The sequence below is a fragment of the Tenrec ecaudatus genome, chromosome 15 (genome assembly GCF_050624435.1).
Source record: "Tenrec ecaudatus isolate mTenEca1 chromosome 15, mTenEca1.hap1, whole genome shotgun sequence".
Classification (NCBI taxonomy): domain Eukaryota; kingdom Metazoa; phylum Chordata; class Mammalia; order Afrosoricida; family Tenrecidae; genus Tenrec; species Tenrec ecaudatus.
Window position 1 is genome coordinate 29,564,663 of NC_134544.1, and position 23,632 is coordinate 29,588,294.

The 23,632-nt window shown below is 45.3% G+C and overlaps 1 protein-coding gene across 1 annotated transcript in view; it reads left to right on the forward strand.

Moving 5' to 3' along the window:
- The window catches only part of PSTPIP2 (proline-serine-threonine phosphatase interacting protein 2), a 90,322-nt gene that overhangs the window by 48,173 nt on the left and 18,517 nt on the right, over positions 1–23,632 (forward strand). The window contains exons 3-5 of the mRNA XM_075532699.1: positions 7,695–7,772; positions 12,206–12,240; positions 17,378–17,484. Of these exons, the coding sequence (XP_075388814.1) occupies positions 7,695–7,772; positions 12,206–12,240; positions 17,378–17,484 (220 nt within the window). The remainder of the gene's footprint in view (positions 1–7,694; positions 7,773–12,205; positions 12,241–17,377; positions 17,485–23,632) is intronic.

Genomic DNA, 23,632 nt, shown 5'->3' on the forward strand with positions numbered 1-23,632 from the left:
TATCAATGTGCTTAAATTTATGTAGATTTGCCTAATGCTCCAGCATGTAGTCTATCTTTGAATATGTGCCATGTGGGCTTGAAAAGAATGTGGATGAAAACCTCTAAATATCAGGTCAAATTGTCTAATTGTAGTATTTAGATCTCTAGTCTCCTTGTTGAGTTTCTTTCCCTGTGATATATATTTGTCAGAGAGTGGTTTATTGAAGTTACCTACTATAATTGTTGAGGCTGTGATTTCTTTTTTCATCTTTTGGAGTGTTTGGTTGACGTATGCAGTGGGTCTCTCATTTGGGGAATATATGTTTACAATGCTTAGCGGTTCTTTGTCTACTGTTCCCTTGAGCATTATACAGTGTTCCTTCTCATATCGTTTGTACTTTGAGGTAATTTTTTCCCTGAGATTAGGATTGAACCCCCTGCTTTTTTTTTGTATCGCTGTTTGCTAGGTATGTTTTTCTCCAGCCTTTGATTCTCAGCCTATTTTTTTCTGTAGTCTTGAGATGTGTCTCCTGTAGGCAGTAGATTGATGGGTTGAGTTTTCTAAGTCAGGCTGCTAGCCTTAGTCTTTTAATGCCTGAGTTCAGGCCATTGATATTCAGAATTATCTCCATCTGCGGACTCTGTGATGTCATCTTATATCTTTTGTGTTGGGTGTTTTCCTACCTTCCTTTCTTATTAGTGTGTTGTGAATGCTGTGTGTGTGTGTGTGTGTATGTGTATCATTCTTGACCTCTTTCCATCCTTAAGCCAATGCTTTCTTGGGATCTCTTCTCTCTTTGGTGCCCTCTGGGTGAGGTTGTTCTAGGTGGTGGTCTCTTATTTATGCTTGGTGAGTGTTGTTCTTCTGCCAATACTGGGATCTTTTGTAGGGCTGGTTTTCTTCTAACATTTTTTTAGTTTTTTTCTTGTCTGGGAAGACTATTACTTCTCCATCTATCTTGATCAATAATTTGGCTGGGTAGAGTATTCTTGGGTTTACATTGTTTTCCTTCAATATTTGGAATATGTTACTCCACTCTCTCCTCTTCTTCATAGTTTCTGCTGATAGGTCTGAGCATATTCTTATTTGAGAACCTTTATATGCGATTGCTTGTTTTTCCCTAGCTGCTTTAATTATTTTCTCCTTTTCCTCAAAGTTGGATAGTGTTATGTGCCTTGGTGCCTTCTTTTTTGGATTCAGTCTAGCTGGTGTTCTTTCAGTCTCCTGAATACTTGCCTGGTTTTCATTCACTAAGCTAGGGAAGCTTTCCTCCAAGAATTATCTCACTATTGTTGCAGATGACTTCTTTGTTGTGTCTCCAACCGGTAGTCCAATAATTCTAATGCTGTTCCTCTTCATAGCATCAGACATAGTTCTTAGGTTTTCTTCAGCTTCTCTGATGACTTTATTAGAATTTTGTTCATGTTTGTTAAAGTCTGCTTGACTATACTCCAACTCACTGGTACGGTTCTCAGCTTCCTCCAGTTGATTCTCAAGGTCCATAAGTCTGCTACTAGTTTTTGTTATCTCTTCTCTAAGTTCTTGTATTTCCCTTTGGTGTATGGACTTTATCTCCTCTATCCTTTCATCCTTTTTCTGTATTGTTTCCCTCATATCCTGTATGACTCCAAGCAGCATTCTGAAAATTTCCTTCTGTGGCAGGTGAATGTCTGCTTTTTCTATGCATGCCATTAGGTTCAGGTCATCTACTGCCATTGTCTTTTGTTTCTCCCATTTTTTCGTTGAGGTCCTTGGGGGTGATGGCTGTTTGTGTTGCATTGTTGTAGAGGAGCCAAGTGCCATTTTCCAGGGAGTCGAAAAGCACTGGCTCTCTCTGGGAGACTTGTAGGAATGCTTCTTCGAACTGCCTACAGCTAATTTCAATATGGAATTAGCCCACCACTTTATCCTCCTGTGGCTTCTCTCTCAGGGGAGTGCACCAGAAGGCCAGTGAGTTGCCTGCTTTGGTATAGAATACTGCAAATGATGGGCGGGATTTCCCTGGCCAGGTAGATCACTGCATAGATTGGGCAGAGGTTCCTGCAGCAGCTTGGAACCTTGGCGAGTATTAGCCGAGCTGCCTTAGGCCATGTGAGACACTAAGGTAGGTGGGAGGAACTTTCTCAGACATGTGTAACAACTGAGGAAATATAGGAGCTCCTCCAGCCACACAGGCATGAATTCCCTGGTAAGAAGGTGGGCTGAGTATCCCCTGGAGGAGGTCGGCATGGCTTTCCCAAGCCTTGGGCTACGCTGCACAGGGTGGAGCTCACCTAACTGGGTGGGGGGCAGGAGTAAATGCCCTAGGATAAGGGGAGTGGTCTGGAGTGTGAGAGAACAGGGAAGAGACAACCAGTAAAAAACAAACAAATCTTAAGCCCGCTGAGACTGTGGGGGAAGAGCGATAAGAGAGGGAAACTAAAGTAACAACATAACTGAGCCCTGATTCCCTGCCTGAGGTGGCAGCAAGCTGTGGCTGTGTTGAGATTAAGCCTCTGCACTGCCTCCAAATGGTCCCGGCTCAGGCCGAGACAGTGGCAGGGCTAAGGTCACACTCCACTGTGGTAAGACAAAAGCCCCCAGCCCCTCAAAACCTGGTGGATCTGTGCCTACTTACCTTTATGATGCTACTCCTGTGAACTGACAGTGTTGAATTTCCCTCTTAGTAATTCTCCTGGGCTGATTTCTGCAGAGTCCCACTGGTATATCTAAAAACAGTTTTATTGACATATAATTCATATACAGTTCAGTGGTTTGATGATCTATGGTCACGAAAATCAATGTTAGAACATTTTCTTCCTTCTTGTGTTAATTTATTATTAGCTCCCTATTTTCCTCCAACATCCCTCAAGAAACTGCTAGTCCAGTTATTCTCTCTATAGATTTACCTATCTTCGATTTCATACACAGAAAACATACTTTAAAACATCCAAAACAAAACAAAACACCCAACAAAAATAACAAAATAAAACAGAGAAAAACTCAATCAAAAAGAAAGCAAGAAGCATAAAACACCCGAACAAATTTAAAATGGGTCAAAAGGGGACAAATGATAACATTAAATATCAACTGCATCTGCAATAATCCACTTTCCAATTATCTCTATCTGATAGCAAGGCTGTTCACACCCCTGGTCCATGGTCAGAGGGGATTCACTGGAGGCTTAATCCATGTGGGGACCCTGCAAATGGATTTTGGTCTTTTACTGTCATCTATAGCCTTCTGCAATAATCTCCCATTTTCAGACGTAAGATGATTGAGTCATGATGCTATCCAATTACAACTTTCTCTGTAAGGGCAAGGGATGTGGGCATTAGTGCTAATCATCTCATTCTCCACAGGGTGCACTAAACATCTAAACACTCTGAACCTGAAACAAGTATCCTCTTATCTTAGGCTGTTTTTTTTTTTTTTTAGAAAAGCCAGATCAGTGGAGGTACTATATGTTACACATCACGAGCTTTATATCCAGAACATGAGTTAGGCAAGTTCCAAGTTCACAGACCAAATGTCATGCTGGAGGCTTCTTCTGACTTTTGTATCTATGGTGTGTGGTCCTCCTGTAAAGAGTAACAGTCTCGGAAACTCAGAGGGGCACTTCTACCCTGTCCTATAGGGTCAATATGAGTTGGTATTGATTCGGAGGCTGTGAGCTTTTTGGCTCAATTTAATAAAATGGAGAACGACTTGACTTAGCAAAGACAAATGAGAGAGGGGGAGAAACTTGGTGCCATGTACAAGAATAAGTATCAATATTCATAACATGTAAAGAACTATAAAATAATAGGAAAAATAACAGTGAAACAGCTGGGACATATATGGGTAAAGAACTTTCTTAAAAGGCTTAGATAGAGGTGTCTAAAAACCACATGAAATTTGAGCAACCTTACTAGAAATAAGGGAAATAAGTGGCTGACAATGATTCTTTTTTTTTTTTTAACCGCCCTCCTCAGACTGATCACACTAGGATTGAGCCAGTTCTGACTTACTGAACTCTACATCGTCTTTCCATGAGAGCAGACAGTCTCAGCTTTCTCCTACCCAGGCTGCTGGGTATGAGCCACTGACCTTCTGATGAACAGCCTAACACCCACAATGAAAATAGACAGGGCTCTAATACACCGTTGGTGGAAGCATACATGGATAAAGTTTTGTTGGAGGACAATTTGACCCAATTTTAAAAAGTTGGCTCACTCTAGTAAACAAACCCATGTTCTCAAAGGTCCATCCCACAGCTGATAGATCCTCAGATATGATCAAGGATACGTGTACGGAGGTGTTCATCTGTGTGCGCATGTGTGTGTGTGTGTGTGTGTGTGATGACAACACGGAAATAAGCAGGGTGAGCCCTTCCTGTGGATGACTCCATGTCATGAACATGCAAGATCAGAATGCAGTGGTCATTGAAATTCTCTACGATGGATTGCAACTCACAGAGAAGCAAATAACAGAATGATGCCAATTGTGTACATCTAAAAAGTTGGGCATATGCATAACTATTTGAGAAAATTGCTATGCAAATGCAGAGAAAAAGGACCAGAAAGGCACACACCTACCAGTGATGTGGGATTAGAGAAGAGCATGAGGGGGACCTGTGCATATTATTCTGTATCATTTGGTGTTGCTTGAATCTTTTGCGGTGAGAAGGTAGTCATTTCCTACTTGTATAATTTGAATATTTTTAATAAAGTGGGGTAGATTAGCCTGCTATTGACTCATGACAACCCCCTGGGACAGAATAGAACTGTTCCATAGGCTTCCTCAGGCTAAAATCTTTTAAAAAAAATCATTTTATTGGGGGCTTGTAAAACTCTTATCACAATCCATATATACATCAATTGTACCAAGTACATCTGTACATTTGTTGCCATCATCATTCTAAAAACATTTGCTTTCTACTTGAGCCCTTGGTATCAGCTCCTCATTTCTCTTCCTCCCTCCCCAAGTCCCTTCTTCATGAACCCTTGATAATTTATAAATTAATATTATTTTGTCATGTCTCACACTGTCCGACGTCTCCCTTTACCCACTTTTCTGTCATCCATCTCCCAGGGAGGAGGTTATATGTAGATCCTTGTAATTGGCTCCCCCTTTCTACTCCACTTTCCCTCCTCCCTCCCGGTATCGCAACTCTCACCACTGGTCCTGAGAGGTTCATCTGTCCTGGAATCCCTGTGTTTCTTGTTCCTATCTGTACCAGGGTACATCCTCTGGTCTAGCCAGATTTGTAAGGCAAGGTAGAATTGGGATCATGATAGTGGGGGGCAGGAAACATTTAAGAACTAGAGGAAAGTTGTATGTTTTATTGTTGCTACCCTGCACCAACTGGCTCATCTCCTCCCTGCCACCCTTCTGTAAGGGGATGTCCAGTTGCCCCCAGATGGGATTTGGGTCCTTGCTCTGGACTCCCCTTCATTCACAATGTTATGACTTTTTGTTCTTTGATGCCTGATACCTGATCCCATCAACACCTCATGATCACACAGACTGGTGTACTTCTTCCATGTGGGCTTTGTTGCTTCTCAGCTACATGACCACTTGCTTATCTCTCAAGCCTTTAAGAGTCCAGATACTATATCTTTTGATAGCTGGGCATCATCACCTTTCTTCACCACATTGGCTTATGCATCCACTTTGTCTTTAGTGATCATGTTGGGAAGGTGAGCATCATGGAATACCAGTTTAATAGAACAAAGTGTTCTTGCATTGAGGGAGTAGTTGAGTAGAGGCCCAATGTCCATCTGAGACCTTAATACTAAACCTATAAATATATGCACATAGATCTATTTCCCTATCATCCTATATAAATATATATATGTACGTGCCTCTGTAAATGCCCTTTGCCTCCTAGTTCCTTCCTCTGTTTCCTTGAGGCTATAATCGTTATGGGAGCAAACGTCAGGCCTTTCTCGGGTATAGCTGCTGGTGGCTTCACACTGCCAGCCTTTTGCTTAGCAACTGAGCACTTAACTGTGTTCCTTAAACTAATCACCTGGTGGAGAAAAGCACAACTTATCATTAGGTCTAGATAAACTGAGGGTTGGGACAAAGTGCAGATATGGGGGTAGAGAATATGAGATGGGGGAATGTATAATGCTTTAGACTATTGCAACACTGAGTGACAATCAGCTGCTCTGGGGTGACATGGTGACTGCAAGGTTTACAGTCTGAGATTCCCACTCTCATGTGCATGGTTTACATGTGTCTTTGAACTTAAAGGGCATGCTTAGAGAAGATTAGAGGGCGGTTGGGCCTCAGGGATGGAAATAGCTCTCTCAGGGCAATATATCTTGCACCATCTTTCTTGTTTTCAATTCTTGGATGATGGTTTTGAAACGTTTGCCTGAAAAAAACAAACCAGACCATTGGTGGCCAGAGAGCCATGTACGAGGGTAATTCTGAAAGTATTGCTACAGAACCATAGATACTTTTATTAAACAAAATAATAAAGCTTTATTAAGCAGAGATATAGAAATGTGAAGCTATTGTTTCTCAATCCATCCTCCACAGAGGTCCAGGCCCTGCTGAAGGGCATGTTTCAGTGGTTCCATCTTTCTCAACCTGCCCTGTGCTCTTTGATCCAGGCCACACCCAAGGGACAGTTTTGAAATCCTTGAAGGCCCCAAAACATGTTCCCTTTCAATGTTCTTTGAGTTTGAGGAACAAAAAGAGGTTAGAAAGGACAAGAGCAGAGTTTAAGGTGGGTGAGGTAAGGATTCCCAACGCAATTCTCATAGGCTGACCTTTCCACCCTGGAAGGATGAGCAGATACATTTTCTTTTTTTTTTTTTTTAAACATTTTATTAGGTGCTCATACAACTCTTATCACAATCCATGCATATACATACATCAATTGTATAAAGCACATCTGTACACTCTTTGCCCTAATCATTTTCTTTTTTTTTTACATTTTATTAGGGGCTCATACAACTCTTATCACAATCCACACATATACATACATCAATTGTATAAAGCACATCCGTACATTCTTTGCCCTAATCACTCTCAAAGCATTTGCTTTCCACTTAAGCCCTCTGCATCAGGTCCTCTTTTTTTCCCCCCTTCCTCCCCGCTCCCCCCTCCCTCCAGATATATTTTTATAATGGGGCTAGGGTTGGGTAGGGGGAAAGTCCCCAGCACAACTTTCCTGCCTTTTCCCCACCAATGCAGTGTTCTATTTTCTTCATACAAGCCCCCTGTGATCGTCGTATGTCCTTTGCCCAAAATCAGTCAGTATTACCCCTTTGAAGGCCCCCCCCACCCCCAAAGTCACCATACCCTTCTAAGCTGACTTCTCTCTCTTGAATTGAACTGGCTCAGCAGCTCCACTTAGAAGCCACTCTTGTGACCGGATCTTTTTTGAAGGCATCTTAATGAGACTGAGACAAGTGTATTTCCGAGCGAGCCTGTCTGCAACCATCCATTGAACACGGAGACACATTGAGACACATTTTGTTTGGCATAAACCCGTGTATGTATGACCTGGAACCCCCGTACCTATACTTTTTTATTCTTGTAGAGTTCATGCAGTAGACTTCTAGCTGGGGAAGACCACCTTGTCGATGAAGGTCTTTTTAATTTTTGCAAATCAGAGGACTGCTCCATGGAGAATGGCATTATAGCTGAGACTACCGCCAAAGACGCAGTCAAAACAAAGGGGCCTGAAATCATCCCCGAGAAGAACTCATCCCTGTCTCTCCTGTTCTTCTTAGGGCTTCGATTGAAGAGAGATATGGCAAAGACCTGCTCAACCTCTCTCGGAAGAAGCCATGTGGACAATCTGAGATCAAGTAGGTGCCCTATTTCTGCCTGACCGCCCATCAGGTCCACTCATCTGGCCTGGAGACTCCCAACATTTCCGCAGTCAGAGTAGCCCAGTAGGATGCAGTCAATGTGCTGGGTGGAAAAGAAATTGTTCTTTTTCCTTATTTCAAGTTGTGACAAATAGAGACAAGCAGAAAGAAGGCCACACATGGACGCTAAAGCCACGTCCATTATTCATATACTCACTGCTTACCTTGACGTCCTTTACGGTTCATACTGATTCGTCGGGAGGATGAATCGTATTTACAATTTTAGAGTAGACGGTCATGGAGGTGACTTTGGTTGTTTGTTGGGCTGGCTTTGTACTCACGCCCAGACCCAAACCAAACTCCCTGCCATGGGGTCAGTGCCCACTCCGAGTGACTCCTTGTGGATTTTCGGGACTGTCACTGTTTATGGGGAGTAGAAAGCCCAGTCTTTTTCCCCTCAAAGCTGCTGGTGGTTTCGAACTGCTGACCAGCACATGGATCGTAGCCCAACACGTAACCACAACAGCACCAGGGCACCACCATGACGTATCTGTGATAACGGTGAGTGTGTCTTTGCACCAATTTATGGTGCTCACCACCGGTGTGAGCTTTCACGACCGCAGTCATTTGCTCGGAGTCCGAGGAGGCTGGAGGGCCAGGGCCTGGCCCCTCCTTAGGAATACCCTGCTCTATGCAGGGCTGACGTCCCGGGCAGGTGGACAGGGTCATTCAGTCAGAAGGGTGCCCCCTCTGCTTTAGCTGTGCTTTCTTCATTTCACAATTCTACATAACTTATCAGCAAGGACCTTGGCGTTCTCACTTTGCACCCCAAATAAGTCAGCAAACAAAAGACCCCAAACTGAAACAAAACCCACTGCCGTGGAGCGGATCCCTCCAGGACGGCGTGGAGCTGCTCCACTGTACTTTCACTCTACTGGAAATCATGAGGGGCCCTTGGTAGTGAGGGGGCTCACACGTTGGGTTGCTAACCGCAAGGTGAGGCTTTCTGCCCCAGTCAAGAGTTGCAGCCTTGGAAAAACCCAGCAAGGCAGGTAGACTCTGCCCACGGGGTCCCTGGGAGCTGGAATCGACTGGCGCAGGAGAGTTTGGGATTGCAAATCTTTATGGGAGCAGATGGCTCCCTCTTCCTCCCACAGTGAGGCTGCTGGGCTCCACTTGTGGACCTGCTCCCTATGTAACTGGCCCTGTTGCTATGGGAGTGTCTAGAGTCTTCCTCCAAAGTAAGCATGCCAGGGGGCGCTGGAGGAGGAGTTCAGGTCCTTGCTCTGCAGACCTGGTTCTTTAGCTGTGAGCACACCTTTGGCTGAGCAGCAGACGACTGCAGCGCTGCCCTGCAGCATGTCCCCTCCAACATCCTGACGGACTGATGGGACACTGCCTTTCCTCCTTTTTCCGTGCCTCTCCCTCCCTCTCATCCCAGACGGCAGACAAAGACGCTGGTTTAGGAGAAGGAGGAAAGCAGAAATGAAAAGTCCTTGATACCCTCAGATAGAACTTACTACTTCAGGGAGCGTTTGCTTACAGGCTATGTTTTGTTTTATTTTGGCAATTAAAACGAAAGAGGAGATTCAACACGGAACCGCAAAAAAAGGCTGACGCCGGCACCTTTTAACAACTGAACAATGATTTACATTTGCCATATGTGCCGAGTATCATTTTGTGTGTGAAGATATTTAAATTGTTTATAAAAATGTTCGAACATACACAAAAATGAAAAACGTGAGCTCCTATAATCCCACTCCTAGAACCACATGCCGGGTTGTCCTACGAATGGATTTTATGGCTGTTTTATTTCACACTGGGAGCCAGCAAGGGTTGTTATGCTCACGGAATCTGTGGGGACAGGGATCTGAACAGGACACGTTGGAGGACTTCTTGTCTCTGGGAGGACTCGATGCCTGGGAGCGGAACACACCTGAAAGCTCCTGGGACAGTTCCATCGGAGCTTGGGCTGGAGGACTCTGAGGCTGGGCTCAGCTGGGGTTGTCACTAGACCACCTACGCTGGCCCGGTCTTTGCTAACTGCCTGGGCTTCTCACAGCAGGGAAGCTGCCAAGGAAAGGAGGCGACCTAGAAGGCTCTTGGCTCTAGGACAGGTCATTGCCATGAGGCTGTCACTGTTCCTAGACCCTTCCAGGGTCAGATGATTTCTTTCATGAACTTTCATTGTCGTTGCAAACATGCACAGCAAAACACAATCCCGAAGGAGCAGTTTCTACATGGACGGTTCATAACCACGGTTTCCACTATGAGTTGGGCAAACAGCTCATCCTCCTCTTTGACCTCTTCCTTCCTCATCAACATCAACTCACTTCCCCCTCAGGTTTCTATCTAATTGCTCGAGTTCCTCTAGTCAATGTGAGCCCACATTGATAAAAGCCCAAACCAAACCCACTGCCATGAGTCAAGTTGATTCCATCGCATACGACCACAGCTAGGATTTCGAGAAACCGCACATCCTGATGGGAGCAAACGGCCTCGTCATTTCTCCTGCTGGGTGGGTGGAGGAATTGAACTTCCAACCTTGCATCTAGCAACCCGTCACCTAACCCACACCACCCCCAGGACTCCCTTATATGTTGATAGATACACATATATGATATGTCCATAGGGTCAAGAGGTAAATGTATTTACTTTTGTTTATTAAACTGTGGGTTGTAATTAAAAGGGGAAAACCACAGTTCTAAGGAAATTAGTTCTTAAAAAATACATAATGTTCAAAGCAGCTCCCTCCCTCAACCCCTGCCAAGTTAAACTAACCTGTTGTTTAGCTTCCAAATGACTTCAGGGGATGTTTTTGGTTTAAGATTTCGAGTTCTTCCTGGTAATAGTCTCAGGGGTTCCTCTATCCTCCATGGATCCAGAAAGTTTAGAGCCTATAGAGTTTGAAATTCTGTTCTGCATTGCCTCCCCGCAGCCCCCCAGCCCAGTGGACAAATTTTGAAAGCATGTGTTAATATTGATTTTAGACCCTGAATAGGCATTTATCAGAAGGGCTGGTTTGGGGACCTCATAACTCACTGTGGGGGGTATACATTAAACTGCACCCATTCTCATGTCCATCTTTCTTTTTCAATAATTCAATAACTCCAGCAATAAGTCCACTCTTCAGTGAACCTCATTCATTCTTCTGCACCACGGTCGGCAAACTTCTGAGATGGAAAAGTCAATGCTGGTACTCACAGCACTTAAAAAATTATTCGGGGGTCACAAATATATTTTTACAAACAAATAAAATCACCGTTATGTGAATAATACTCTTTTAGAATGTTATAAATTAGACTATGGTCATTTTATTTTCATTTTCAATTTTACTTCAGAGCCATGTGTATGCACAGAGCCACCCATGGCTTGAGAGCCTGTTTGCCAACTCCTGTGCCAAACCATCGGTGTCCTTGTTTGTCGGAGAGTACTCTCCTAGCACATCCGTGCCCCTTGAAATTGCATCATACAACCAGGCACAGTAGGAAGAGACTGCACATTTTTGTTTTTCTGATGTGTTTGTAGGCATTGGTGGGGTTGTTTGTGTAGGAGCAGGCAGGGCGATGGGCGAGGGCAAGAGGAGGGTAAAGCCGTGGGCTAGACGGCTGATGGTGTTGACGAGGGTGAAACACATGAGGGGTCCACAGGAAGTAGAGGGGGACTGATGGAGCCAGCGAGGGGCAAGTCGATGAGGAGTTTGATCATTGGGTTAGACTGTGGACTACAACGTTAACGATCTGAAATGTAACCCCCCCCCCATAGGTTGCCATAAAGAGGGAGGAGAAGGAGAAGAGTTTGTGGTAGTTGTTAGACAGCATAGGACAGGCATACAGTTGGTTTAATGTCCGCCTCCTCCATGAGCGTCTGGGGGTTGGGACAGCGTCTGCTGCACATCACTGAGTCTCCAACATAGGGCACCGTGCTTGCCCCATAGCTCACACTCAGTAAACACACACCGACTGAACGAATGAAGACGGAGGTGATCAGGAGCTAGGATTCAATCCCTTTCCTCATGACCGTGTATTTGCGTCTCTAATGGTCAGAATTGAACATGAAGGATAGGGAGCACTACACGTCAAAGTCTCTATCTTTTGCTGTGCTTCTAGTTGACAAAGATGAGTCTGTCTGTAGGTTATATGTTCAGATGTGCAGGGAGGGAGCCCTGGTGGCATAGTGGTTACAGGTTGGGCTGCTGACCTCAAGGTCAGCAGTTTGAAACCACCAGCATCTCCGATGGAGAAAGAGTTACAGTACCGGAAAACCACAGGGGCTGTGCCACCATATCTTATAGGGTCAGAATCAACTCGATGGCAGTGATTTGGGTGCAGAGAGAAAGAGGCAAAGGCATTATAATAAGACCGTGCAGACAATTTCTAGAACTGAAATGATACCTGTGCTTGTTTATTATTTTTATTTATTTATTTTAGCACTCTGAAGAGGGCCCTTGACATCTTCAAGCAGCGTAAGTGATTTCTTTTTTTATTTATTTTTATTTAATCATTTTATTGGGGGCTCATACAACTCTTATCACATTCCATACATACATCAATTGTATAAAGCACATTGTACACTCGTTACCCTCATCATTCTCAAAACATTTGCTCTCCACGTAAGCCCCTGGCATCAGCTCCTCATTTCCCCCCCTCTCTCCCTGCTCCCCCCAATGTAAGTGGTTTCTAAAGTGTATTTGCTATCCTTGGCAGCTCTGTATCTGTCTTTAAAGGTGGCTTTGAATTTGAACGACACGCTCAGATTGAGTGGCAGCTTCTAAGGCAACGACGAACTGTGCAGAGTTGAAATGAGCCAAAGTGCCTTTTATCCATGCCCTTTGAGCTGTGTGGCTGGTGGACTTGCCCAGAGCAAAGGTCCCCTCACTTGAATGTGCCTCGTGATCGATCATCTGGCTATTAACACACATCACCTCCTTGGGCCCCTTACCTGAGTTTCTGGTTTAAGAGAACGGAACTGAGAACGTGCATGATTCACAAGTTCCCTTTAATGAGGATTGTACTGGCACAGGACCCACATGTGAGAACCACTACTTTAGAGGAACCTCCATCTTCATAGAGGGGTTACCCAATAAGCAGAGTCAACACGAGTTCACTCAGGATGTGTTGAGCTCCCTGTGAAATTGTCCACTGCAGATTATTAAGTAAGCACACGTAAGACTGTGCTTACCTTGCTTACTGTGCAATCCGATGCTATCTTTAATGCTTCGTTCCAGCTCAGACACATAATCACCCATGTTCTCATTCGCACTCCACTGGCCCCAACCAGCCATGTCTCCCAACCCGCATTTCTTTAAAAAAAGAGATCATTTTATTGGAGGCTCAAACAGCTCTTGTCACAATTCATCCATCCATCCATCCATCCATCCATCCATCCATCCATCCATCCATCCATCCATCCATCCACGTGTCAAGCACATTTGTACATGTGTTGCCATCATCATTCTCAACACATTTTCTCTACTTGAGCCCTTGGTATCAGCACCCCCTCTCCCAGAGGCCTCCCAGAGGACATCCTGCAGAGTCAGGACTGGGCATGTGTTGTGACGGTCCTGCCATTTCTCCTGGACTGTCAAGTTCATTGTTAGCAATCTGTTTGGACACTGTAGTTTAATGTTGCTCGTTCAAATGACAAGGTGAGTTGGATTGAAGCAATGTTAGATTTTTACAACTTCGACTTTTTATAGCCTTTTGACTTCAAAATTTATTTATTTACTTACTTATCTATTTATTTATTACTTTAACTGAGCAGCTACTTTTAGTTACTTAAATTTTTCAGAAGTTGCTACATTTTCATTAAAAATGCATGTAAAGAGAAATGAACAATTCTTATGCACCAAATTATCAAGACTACCAGATTATACAAAGAATAACCACACTTCATAGGTTACATAAGACATTTCCACAAAATTAATTTTTCCACACACGTGATTTCATTTGATTCTTACTAGAATTCATATCATAACGAATTCTTGTTGTGTGTCATTTTTATTATTTTACTTTTCCTTGTAGTTTGGGTGTACATGTCCGGAGAAAATTCGTTTTCCATTCAACACTTACTATACATTTTGCTGCGATTCTCTCAGTTCCTTGGCCCTCTGCCGACTTCCCCTGTGAATGTCTCCGTTTCTCTTCTTGCTTCCTGGCCCCTTGCTGCCCGGGGAGCTTTGTTTTGGGAGAAACTCTACTCTTCTCGGTCCCGGTCCCGTCAGGCTGATCGCATTGAGGAGTCCCTTCCTCCCTGGTGCTGCTGCTCACTTTCTAGGCTTGTCTACTGTGTGGCGGTGTCACCGTCCGGTAGTTGAGGAAAGTTAGGAAGGTGCAGAGCCGGGATGGGAATCCACCACACCGCCCAGTAGACGGTCCAGCAGAAACAGGCTGCGTCAGAGTGGCCAGCCGTGGAAACAGTCTGGAGAGTGATCGCGTAGATGACAGTATATACTTGGACTGCAGAATCCATTCACAAATCTATAGTCCATATAGGTTCCTGGTCCACTGTAGACACATCATTATCCTTTTGTTGGGAACATTGTAAATCATCCCCATGGGGCGTATGGTTATTCTATGGATAGCATTAATTTAGCCACTGTTACAGAACTTCAAATCCTGGAATATTTTTAAAAGGAAAATATTCATGCACAGGGAAGCTTTTTAGACAAACATACGCGGATGGTTGTCCTGTACAGATGAATAGCTCAAGTGACTGGACACTATTCATGGAAACAATGAGGGGCAGAGATAGGGCAACACTTCCCATAATGCCCACTCACAAAGCAGAACCTGCTCATGAGCCGAAGCCAGGTCATAAAAGAGCAAAGAGAGCGTGCCAAGGGCACACGTGCGGTACTCCCATGCTGCCATTCACTGGACACTCTCACAGCAGGAGATCCAAACCCTTAGCCTCGCAGAGCTTCGGCTCACACCTGGGCATTCAGCCTTAAGTCCAAGGGATGATTTCAGTTCCTTAAATCTGCTATCAGTGAGTTTGAGGTAAAGTCCGGTTTGCTCAGTAGAGTTTCCAAATTGGAGTCTTCTGGTGTGATCTATTAAGGAGGTTGTGCACCTTGAAAGGCACGGGTCTAAAGTCCTGGCTGTTGCTAGCACATGACCTGGACCACCACAGCTTATTTTCTTATTTTGAATGGGGCGTACTAGCTTATTATGCTACTTGAGAAAGGCCAAGGCTGATTCAGAAACACACAAAAGTCTTTGGAATTACACTGTCAAATTGAGTTGTCATGCTCCAACTCTATCGGGGTCAAGTTCAACTTCTCTGTATCATATTGAAAGGTAGCCCTCTGTGCTTTTGCTAGATAGCTAATTATTTATTTGGTTTTGTAGCTGCAAAGTCCAAATGGAAGACACAAATCAGCCATTCTTCCTTAATTTCTGCTTCTGATTGTAACCTTTGGCCATGCATGTAGCCTGGAATTTGACCAAAAGATTTTAATCTAGTTTTGATTGTTCTAATATCATGGTAATTGGGAGTTAGGGAATTAGGGCAAGGCCCTGGCCCTGGGCCAGCTTCCTTAGGACTTTGATCTTCGACAGGAAGGGTCTTGTCCTAGTCCAATATTTCCTAAGCCTGTTATTCAGAAACTGCCTCTAAGGCTTTCTGTTGTCCAGAATACTTGATATTTCTGTGCTAAGGGTTTTTATAAGATTCATCTACACGTTATCCTGGGTTATGAACAAAGTTTTGAATTACCAGGGAGGCCCTGAGTGCCCGCCCCACCACCAAAAAAGGGTCTGTAGCCTAATCAGTCTGGGAACCTGTGGAATTATTAATTTCCATTTCACTTCCGCTTAAATTCCCACTCCATTTTCAGTGTTAACCACAACTAGAGGTTTGTTGTAGATCCTTCCAGACCTCTCTCTGTGTCTTTACAACTTTACATTTCTCTGCTGTGCGTGTGGGTGCGCAACCGCCTCCCCAGCCTGGGGAGGGCGGGGAAGCATATACACAGAGATGTGCGTGGTTTTGTACGTAAGTAAGATCATTCTATAATACTGCCCTTCAAGGAGGGATTGCTTTACTTAACAACGTGTTACTAATGTCTTTCTATTTCAGTTCTTACAGCTCTGCCTCCACCTTTGACATTTAAAATGCTAATCTGTGTTCCTAAACATCCTTCCGAAATGTACTGATAACTCTCACCTTCCCTTCAACAGTACCGATTCCTCTGCGCTGGTCAGTACCAGGAATAACTATGATAATATATATATGGCATAATTTTATATATATATATATAACTTTCTACTGGAGAGTATATATATATATATATATATATATATATCCAACAACACAAGCACACACACACATATATGTTGTTGGATGTTAAGCTAAATATTTTCTAGCCGTGGTCTTGGTGGCCACGGCAATTCAGCTGCATGGACTCAGAAACTCACCATCATCAAGTCAATTCCAACTCACAGTGACCCTGGAGAACAGGGTAGAACGGCCCTGTGGGCTTTTGAGACTGTTACTCTTCATGGAAGTAGGAAGCTTCTTTTCCCAACAAAGTGGCTAGCGAGTGGTTTTGAACTGCCGACCTTGAGGATAACAGCCAAAGAGTAATTATTATGCCACCAAGGCTCCCGGGGGCATTGTTTTCCTTAGGTGCTGTTGAGTCACTTCCAATTCATAGGCACCCATGTGCAAGAGAACAAAACCCTGCGCTTCCCTCCTCACTATTGCTCCTAGGTTTGAGTCCATCGATGCAACCAGTGTCAATCCACCTTTTTAAAATTAGTTTGTTGTTTTTCTGAAATAATCTCAGCAACATACAATTCACATGTCAGAACATCTCAACTGTTCAATCACGTTGCTTTTGCCTTGTTCCCATTGCTGTTAGCTCCCCATTTCCTGCCAACCTCCCTGTTACGCTCCTTTGAGTCTATTGATCCAGTTGTTGTCAATCCATCTTGTCAAGGCCCTTCCTTTCTTTCGCAGCCGCACTACTTTACCAGGCATGATGTCCTTCTCCAGGAATTGTTCCTCCTGACAACGCGTCCAAAGTGTTGGAGATGAAGGCTCACCATCCTTGCCTTTTAGGAGCATTCTGGGTGTACTTCCAAGATAGATTTTTTTTTTTTGGTAGTTCATGGTACTGTCGATGTTCTTCGCAAGCACCATAATTCAGACTCATTCGTTCTTCTTTGGGCTTCCGTGTTCAATGTCCAACATTCACGTGCATATTAAGCGACTGAAAATATCATGACTCGAGTCAGGGGGCATCTTTGTCTTCAAAGTAATATCCGACTGTACACGTGGGCTTCTGCAGATGGAGCACCCAGAAATCAAATTGACTACCTCAGTGGGAAGAGACAATGGAGAAGCTCAATATTGGCAGATAAAACCCGGTCAGGGACTGATGGGAACAGATCATCGATTGCTCAGCTGTAAGTCCAGGTTGAAGTTGAAGAACATTAAAGCAAGTCCACGAGGCCTGGGCGCACGGAGGGGCTTGTGAAGTAATAACGAGTGAAGTGATGTTAACGTCGCCAGTTAGCTTAACACAGTCGTGTATATTTTAACGCAGATGTTTACAGACCAACTCATCCTCTTGACGCTTTCTTTCTTTTTTGCAGAAGTTGACAACGTGGCGCAATGTCACATTCAGCTCGCACAGACTCTGAGAGAAGAGGCCAGGAAAATGGAAGAATTCAGGGAAAAGCAAAAGCTACAGCGGAAAAAGGTTGGCTTGGCCTGTGCTTCAGGGGTTGCCTTTCCTTCTGCAGGAAACCCCAGGCATGTCTGTTCTCTGAACACCGTGCTTCGCCTGCCATCTCCATGCAGCATGCTCGCTCTTATTTTCCTCCTTGGGAACCCCAGTGGGCACTGTGCAGCCGTGCCCTTGTGCCCGTTCTGTATCCCAGGACCACTTACCCTTCTCACATTTTGCTGGATTCTGGGGACCAGCCTGCTTTCTTCTATTCAGACCCGCTGCCATCATTCAAACTCTGGCCCTTTGCCATTGAGCAGGTGGCTCCCAGAGCTCATTCATCCACCCGGAAGCAGTGAAGAGATGGGGGAGACCCATGCTCTCCTGGAGACCACAATGCAGTCTGACCACCCTGTTTTACAAATGGGGAAACCGAGGCCCCGGGGCATGCCAAGTCTTTTTTTTTTCTTCTCTTAAGCAGGTGTATAGAGCCTCCTTTCCATGAGTGGTAATTTGTTCTGGCCCAGAGATAGGGGTAAGCAAGAATGAGCGGTTCTGGAAAACATTTGGGAAGTTGTAAGAATCAAGACAAGAAGTCCAGGTTTATAGCAAAGTGCTACTTAGACTAGGCTGTCACATTTCTGAATCCCTTCGATTTCCTTCCTGCAAACTCAAACTCACTGCCATTGAGTCGATTCTGACTAATAAGACACCGTAGAACTGCCCCTGTAGGTTTCCAGGACTGTAACTCTTTATGGGAGTAGAAACCCCTTTCTTTCTCCCAAGGAGAAGCTGGTGGCTTCAAACTGCTGACCTTGTGGTGAACAGCCCAACTCATAACCATCACACTACCAGGGTTCCTGGTTGCATCCCTGGCCCAGGAAGGCCCTTTCAGAATCTCTCAGCCTGGTCTCCAGAGATTGAAAGTTACACTCATGTTAAGAAGCAAACTCTTTCGTATCTGTCATGCAGTGATTCCCCTCTCAGGTGTCTGAGAGCTCTGTGTGGACTTCTGGGTACTTTCTTCACCTTTCTGGAGGTCCTCTGGAAACCTTGACTTCTCTCCGCCGTTGAACATATTCCAACTCTTAGACACCCTATCAGACAGAGTAGAACTACCCCTGTGGATTTATGAGACTGTAGCTCCTTACAGGAGCAGAAAGGCCCATCTTTCCCCAGAGCGACTGGTGGTTTCAAACTGCTGACCTTATGGCTAACAGCCCAACCTGTCACCCACCATGCCACTAGGGGTTTAGTTTATGCTGGCCCCTTACTGTCACTTGGGGTAGTTCTCTGCGGTGTGTGCACCAGCAAACGGAAGACCGAGTCAGCATCTTTGTCTTTGGGTCTAAGTCCAGGCCTAGTCCCAGTGTCCTTGGTGGCTACTTGGCACCTGGGGTGGGCAGCCATATGGCCAGAACCTTACATCTACTGCCTCTCCATGAGATGGTCTTCGTCAACCCTTCCTGCTTCCTGAAGGCATGGGTGATGCCCCTCGCACCACAAGTGAAGGGAGCAGATGCACCTTCATGTAGCAGCGTGTCCCGCACATGCTTAAGGTTCCCGTATCAGGTTTAAAGGGTGCGCCCAATCCCGCTCTTAAAAAAAAAACCTGCGCTATCTCATTTGTTGTTGTTGAGAATATACTCAGCAAAACATGCAGCCGTTCAGCCGTTTCCACACGTACAGTTCCGCGACGTGGGTGGCTTTCTTCCAGTTCTCAACTTTTCTCCCGTGGGCTGTTCTCCATCAGCACAAACCGAACAGCCCTCAAGGTTACTATGTAACCTTTTGATAGGAGCCTGTGCAGCTAGAGTTTCCAAGAACACAGTGCCTGAGGCAGACAGGCTTCGCAAAGGAAGCTGACCTATTGTTTGATTTTACGAAGACTTCAGGGGATCTTTTCAGTTTAAAGTTTCAGGTTCAAAGCCGATTTCAGGGCAATGGCATTGGGAGCGGGTGGTTCGTGCAGCCTCTGTGGCTCTAGGACGTGTGGACTCCATGGCATTCTGGCATTTTGTTCTTCATTCAAGGAGCTCTGGTGGCATGGTGGTTACAAATTGGGGTGTGGTCCACAAAGTCAGCAGTTCAAAACCACCAGCCACTCTGAAGGAGAAAGATAGGGCTTTCTACTCCTGGCAACAGTTTACATAGGAAACTCACAGGGACAGTTCTACTCTGTCCTGTAGGTCAGTATGCATCGGTATTGACCTGATTGATGGTGGTGGGTTCGTTTTTTTGGTTTGGTTCTTCATTCTATCCCCAACTTGGGTCAAGACTCTTTGATCAAAATGCTGAGCAGTGGTAGCTGGACACCACGCAGTTCTGGTCTTATGTCACAGGAGCCATGCATTGTTCATGGATTCAGTTGGTGACACGTTCCATTTCCTCTGATGATTCTTGATTCACCTTCTTCCTCTGTGGCTCCAGGCAAATCCTAACCAGGTATATTGTGCCCATGACAGAGCCGGACCTTTTTGAGTGACACCGCCAACCCTGCCCACCTCTCGGGGAGAATTGCAAATACTTCCAAAGCACAGACCTTCATCCCACCAGATAGTGTCTGTGCACACGTGACTTCCCTCAAGAGGGAAGCAGGCCTATTTCCTCATGGTTTCAAGAACCCTCGCTAACCTTCCCTCGTCATGTCAGGGAGAGTTTTACTAATTTTGCAAGCCCTCTGAAACTTTCCCTGCTAACAAAGGACAGAGATCCAATTCAGACTGCTCACAGAACACCCTGCGCTCTGTGAAGCAGCAGACTAACATGCTCAGTCCCTCCTTCTCACCCAGACCCCCTGCTCTCTGCCTGTTCTCCTCAGCAGGAAAGTCCCGCCAGAGCTCTCTTGGACAATTCCAACGTTTATTTGATAGATTGGTTCATACTTGAGTTATAGTAAATTCTAGGTTCTACCACTTCTGTTTTTGGTACTATTTAGATGATATAAATGATTATATATATTTTCTTTTAATCAAACTTTGGGAGAAAATGTGTCCATGCTAACCTCTCTTTTTCACTGGTCAAACCTGGTGTGCTCTGCTCGTTCACGTCTTGGAAATAGCTCTTTGTAGTCATCAAGGAAAGCTTCAGTTGGTCTCCTTTAGTGAACCGAGCAGGGGAGGGGTGGGCCAGATGGCTGGTCAGACCATGTATGGCACATACATGTAATCAATAAATGCAGACATGGCCATTTGACCCTTGCTTGGTGTAGAGTCTAGCCAGAGAGATGGACACGAGACAGGGATCCTGATATAGAGTGTGCCGAGGCTTACATGTTAGGGGAACAAAGGTGCCACTTGAATGGGGACAAGGGGGGCGTTCATCTGTGGGGCTCTGGCTGATCTTCTGGTGCAGGAATTTGGATGTTAAAAGTGACAGAATGAAAGGCAGTCTGGGTGAGGGAGTGAGCGATGAGTCTGTCTCTCGTGGGTGTTGGCCTAGTAGGGAGAGTCTTGGGGGTCATTCTCAGGAGTCTTGATCTTTGAGGGTGCTCAGGTACCTTCCCCAGCCGGAATACCCTTAGCAGGCAGAGATGCGCATAGCCAGTCACCCTCAACCCTGGTCCCCACGGTTTGTTCTACTGCCTCAGCTAGGATGGATGGAGTGATCATGGTACAATTTGGTGCCAACCGTGTAAAGAAAGAGCCTCCGTGGCTACCGAGAGCGATGCTTCCACGTTTTCAGAACACAGTCTGAGTGTGTGAGACCGACAAGTGGGCCGCCGAGGTACTGGCTCCAAAGTTGACTTCAAGATCATTTGCAAATCTTTTCCCTTTTTCGCTCCCTCTTGCTTCACCTCACCCCACAAAAGAGCTGACTGTGGTTTTGGTGCCTCTCTGAATTATCAGTTGTCGAAATACGATAAAAACTCTGTTGAACTTGGTCTGAGTGGGGAGTCTCAGAGCCCTAGAAGTAACACTTCTGTGGCAGTTACACAATTTCATGTCAACTTGATAAATAGAGTGAAGGGGTGGAGTTTAGCCTGACAATCAGGTCACAGCCTGATGATGCCTCCTGGTGGGCGTGACCTTCTCACGAGGATTCTGGGAACTTCCTCCCTTTCTCCCTGGAGGTGGGCCACACTCTCTCTCTCTTTTCTCCACCTTCCTGTTGAGGAGCCACATTCAGAGAGCTGGAGGAGCCAGCACTGAGATGTTTCTACCAGCCTTGGGTCCACAAGACTTTCCACCTGCTAGCCTGTGATCTCCCTGCATTCAGCATCATTGCATGTGCTGTGTGCGTCTAAAGAGGAATTTATGGACTAGTGTCAGACTTATGGACTTGATATGGACTGGGATGGGATGTTTGTTCAATATACAATTGCTCTTTGATATAAAGCATTCTCTTACACACAGATGAGTGTTTCTGGATTTGTTCCTCTAGTCAACCGGATTCACACAACTTCCCTGAGACCTGAAAGAGAATCTTTGACTCACTTGGCATTTCATAAGTTGGTCATCCAATAAGTGAACATGGACATACAGAGACTTCGATCAAGGGGTACAGCATCCAGAGTTGGACTTGGCATCCAAAGGCTCAGCCACTTGCTCCCTGAGCAAAACCTATCACCTCAGGGTCCCAGGGGCCACACCTACTAGGTTAGCGGTTTAGATTGCTTGCCCTCTAAGAATCCTGTGAATCCCAAGAATCCTGAAGACAGAGACATGCTATGAAGGAAAACATTTTGGCTGATGGAGATTTGCAGCCCTCCCCTGCCCCAACCTGAGAGGCACTTGAAGCAGGTGTCTTATAGGACTTGGAGATGAAGAGGCTGTGCTTGGACTACAAAATATAAAAGAGTAAGAGTTTCCAAATGGAAGAGCAGCCGTGTGTGTATTCAGATTAGACAGGACCACGGGACAGGCCAACATTACTAATGGGCTTGTCTGAACAACGAGAAACCATCATTAAATACATAAACCCGATTCTCCTCCAGGAAGAGAGATGTGATTGTGTCTGTGAACCACGCCTCCCTGCCTGCAATCCCAGCGTCTGCCAGGGCCACTATCCGTGGGATTCATGTTGGAGCAAGTGGCTGAGCCTTCGGATGCCAAGTCCAACTATGGCACCTCTTCATTAGCAGGTGCATGGCCTCCTCCAGACCCCCACTTTCTAGTGGGCTGGGAATGGCCACCCCATTTCCTATGGGCTCATTGTGCCCCCACCCCCAGAGAGTTTCAGGTACTCAACAAAATCCATGCTTGAAGTGAGACCCTGCCCAACATTCCAATTGTCCCGATAGGCCATCCAACTTTGCATCTGTGTGAGGTTCCCAGAAAAAGACAAACAGAACCCTTACTTTGATGAACCCAGAAGAAAGCGCAACCATATCTGAAATTCATTTTCAACGCTATTATTTGATATTATGCTATTTTGGCTCCAAGCAATGTCATCGCTTCTTTTGAATTATTGCATGTTTCTCTCTTTGCACCTCTCTTTGGCTTCATAGAGCTATTATAAGAATAACCATGATTTAGGCTAGTGGTTGGAGCCAAGGACGCTGGTTCCTGACTCTTCTGTTTGCTACAAGGCCAACTTGGGTGAATTGGTCAACCTTTACCATCGAGAAAATGGAGACAAAAGAACTCACACAGTTGTGACATGGAATGCCAAACCAAAACCAAACCCACTGCCATTGAGTTGATTCCAACTCACAGTGACCCTCTCGAGGGTTTCCAAGATGTCAGTCTCTATGGAAGCAGATAGCCTCATCTTTCTCCCAAGGAGCTGTTGGTGGATTTGAACTACTGACCTTGTGGTTAGCAGTCTAACACCTAACTCACAGCAGCACCAGGACTTGTTTTGTGGCTTTTTTTGACCATTGAGTTCAGGGAGCTCAGTAGAACAGCCCACTGGTTAGTTACAAGGACTCTGGATGACACAGGCTCAACCACACAAGTCTCGCTGCCATGGAGTTGATTCCGACTCATAGCTATGCTACAGAACAGGGTGGAGCTGTTCCTTTGGTGTCGGGGTACCTGCCCTAACGGATCACCATGGCTCCGGTAGGCGCAATTGTACAGTAATAATAAGTAAGGATTATAGTAAAGTCCTAGAGAGCATGAGAGACAGACGAGAGATTGAAATAATGGAGTCAGACACATTTCATGGTAGCATGCTCACTTCAGCCCTGCTTGGTGGTCCATGTGGAGAGAGAGAGAGAGAGAGAGAGAGAGAGAGA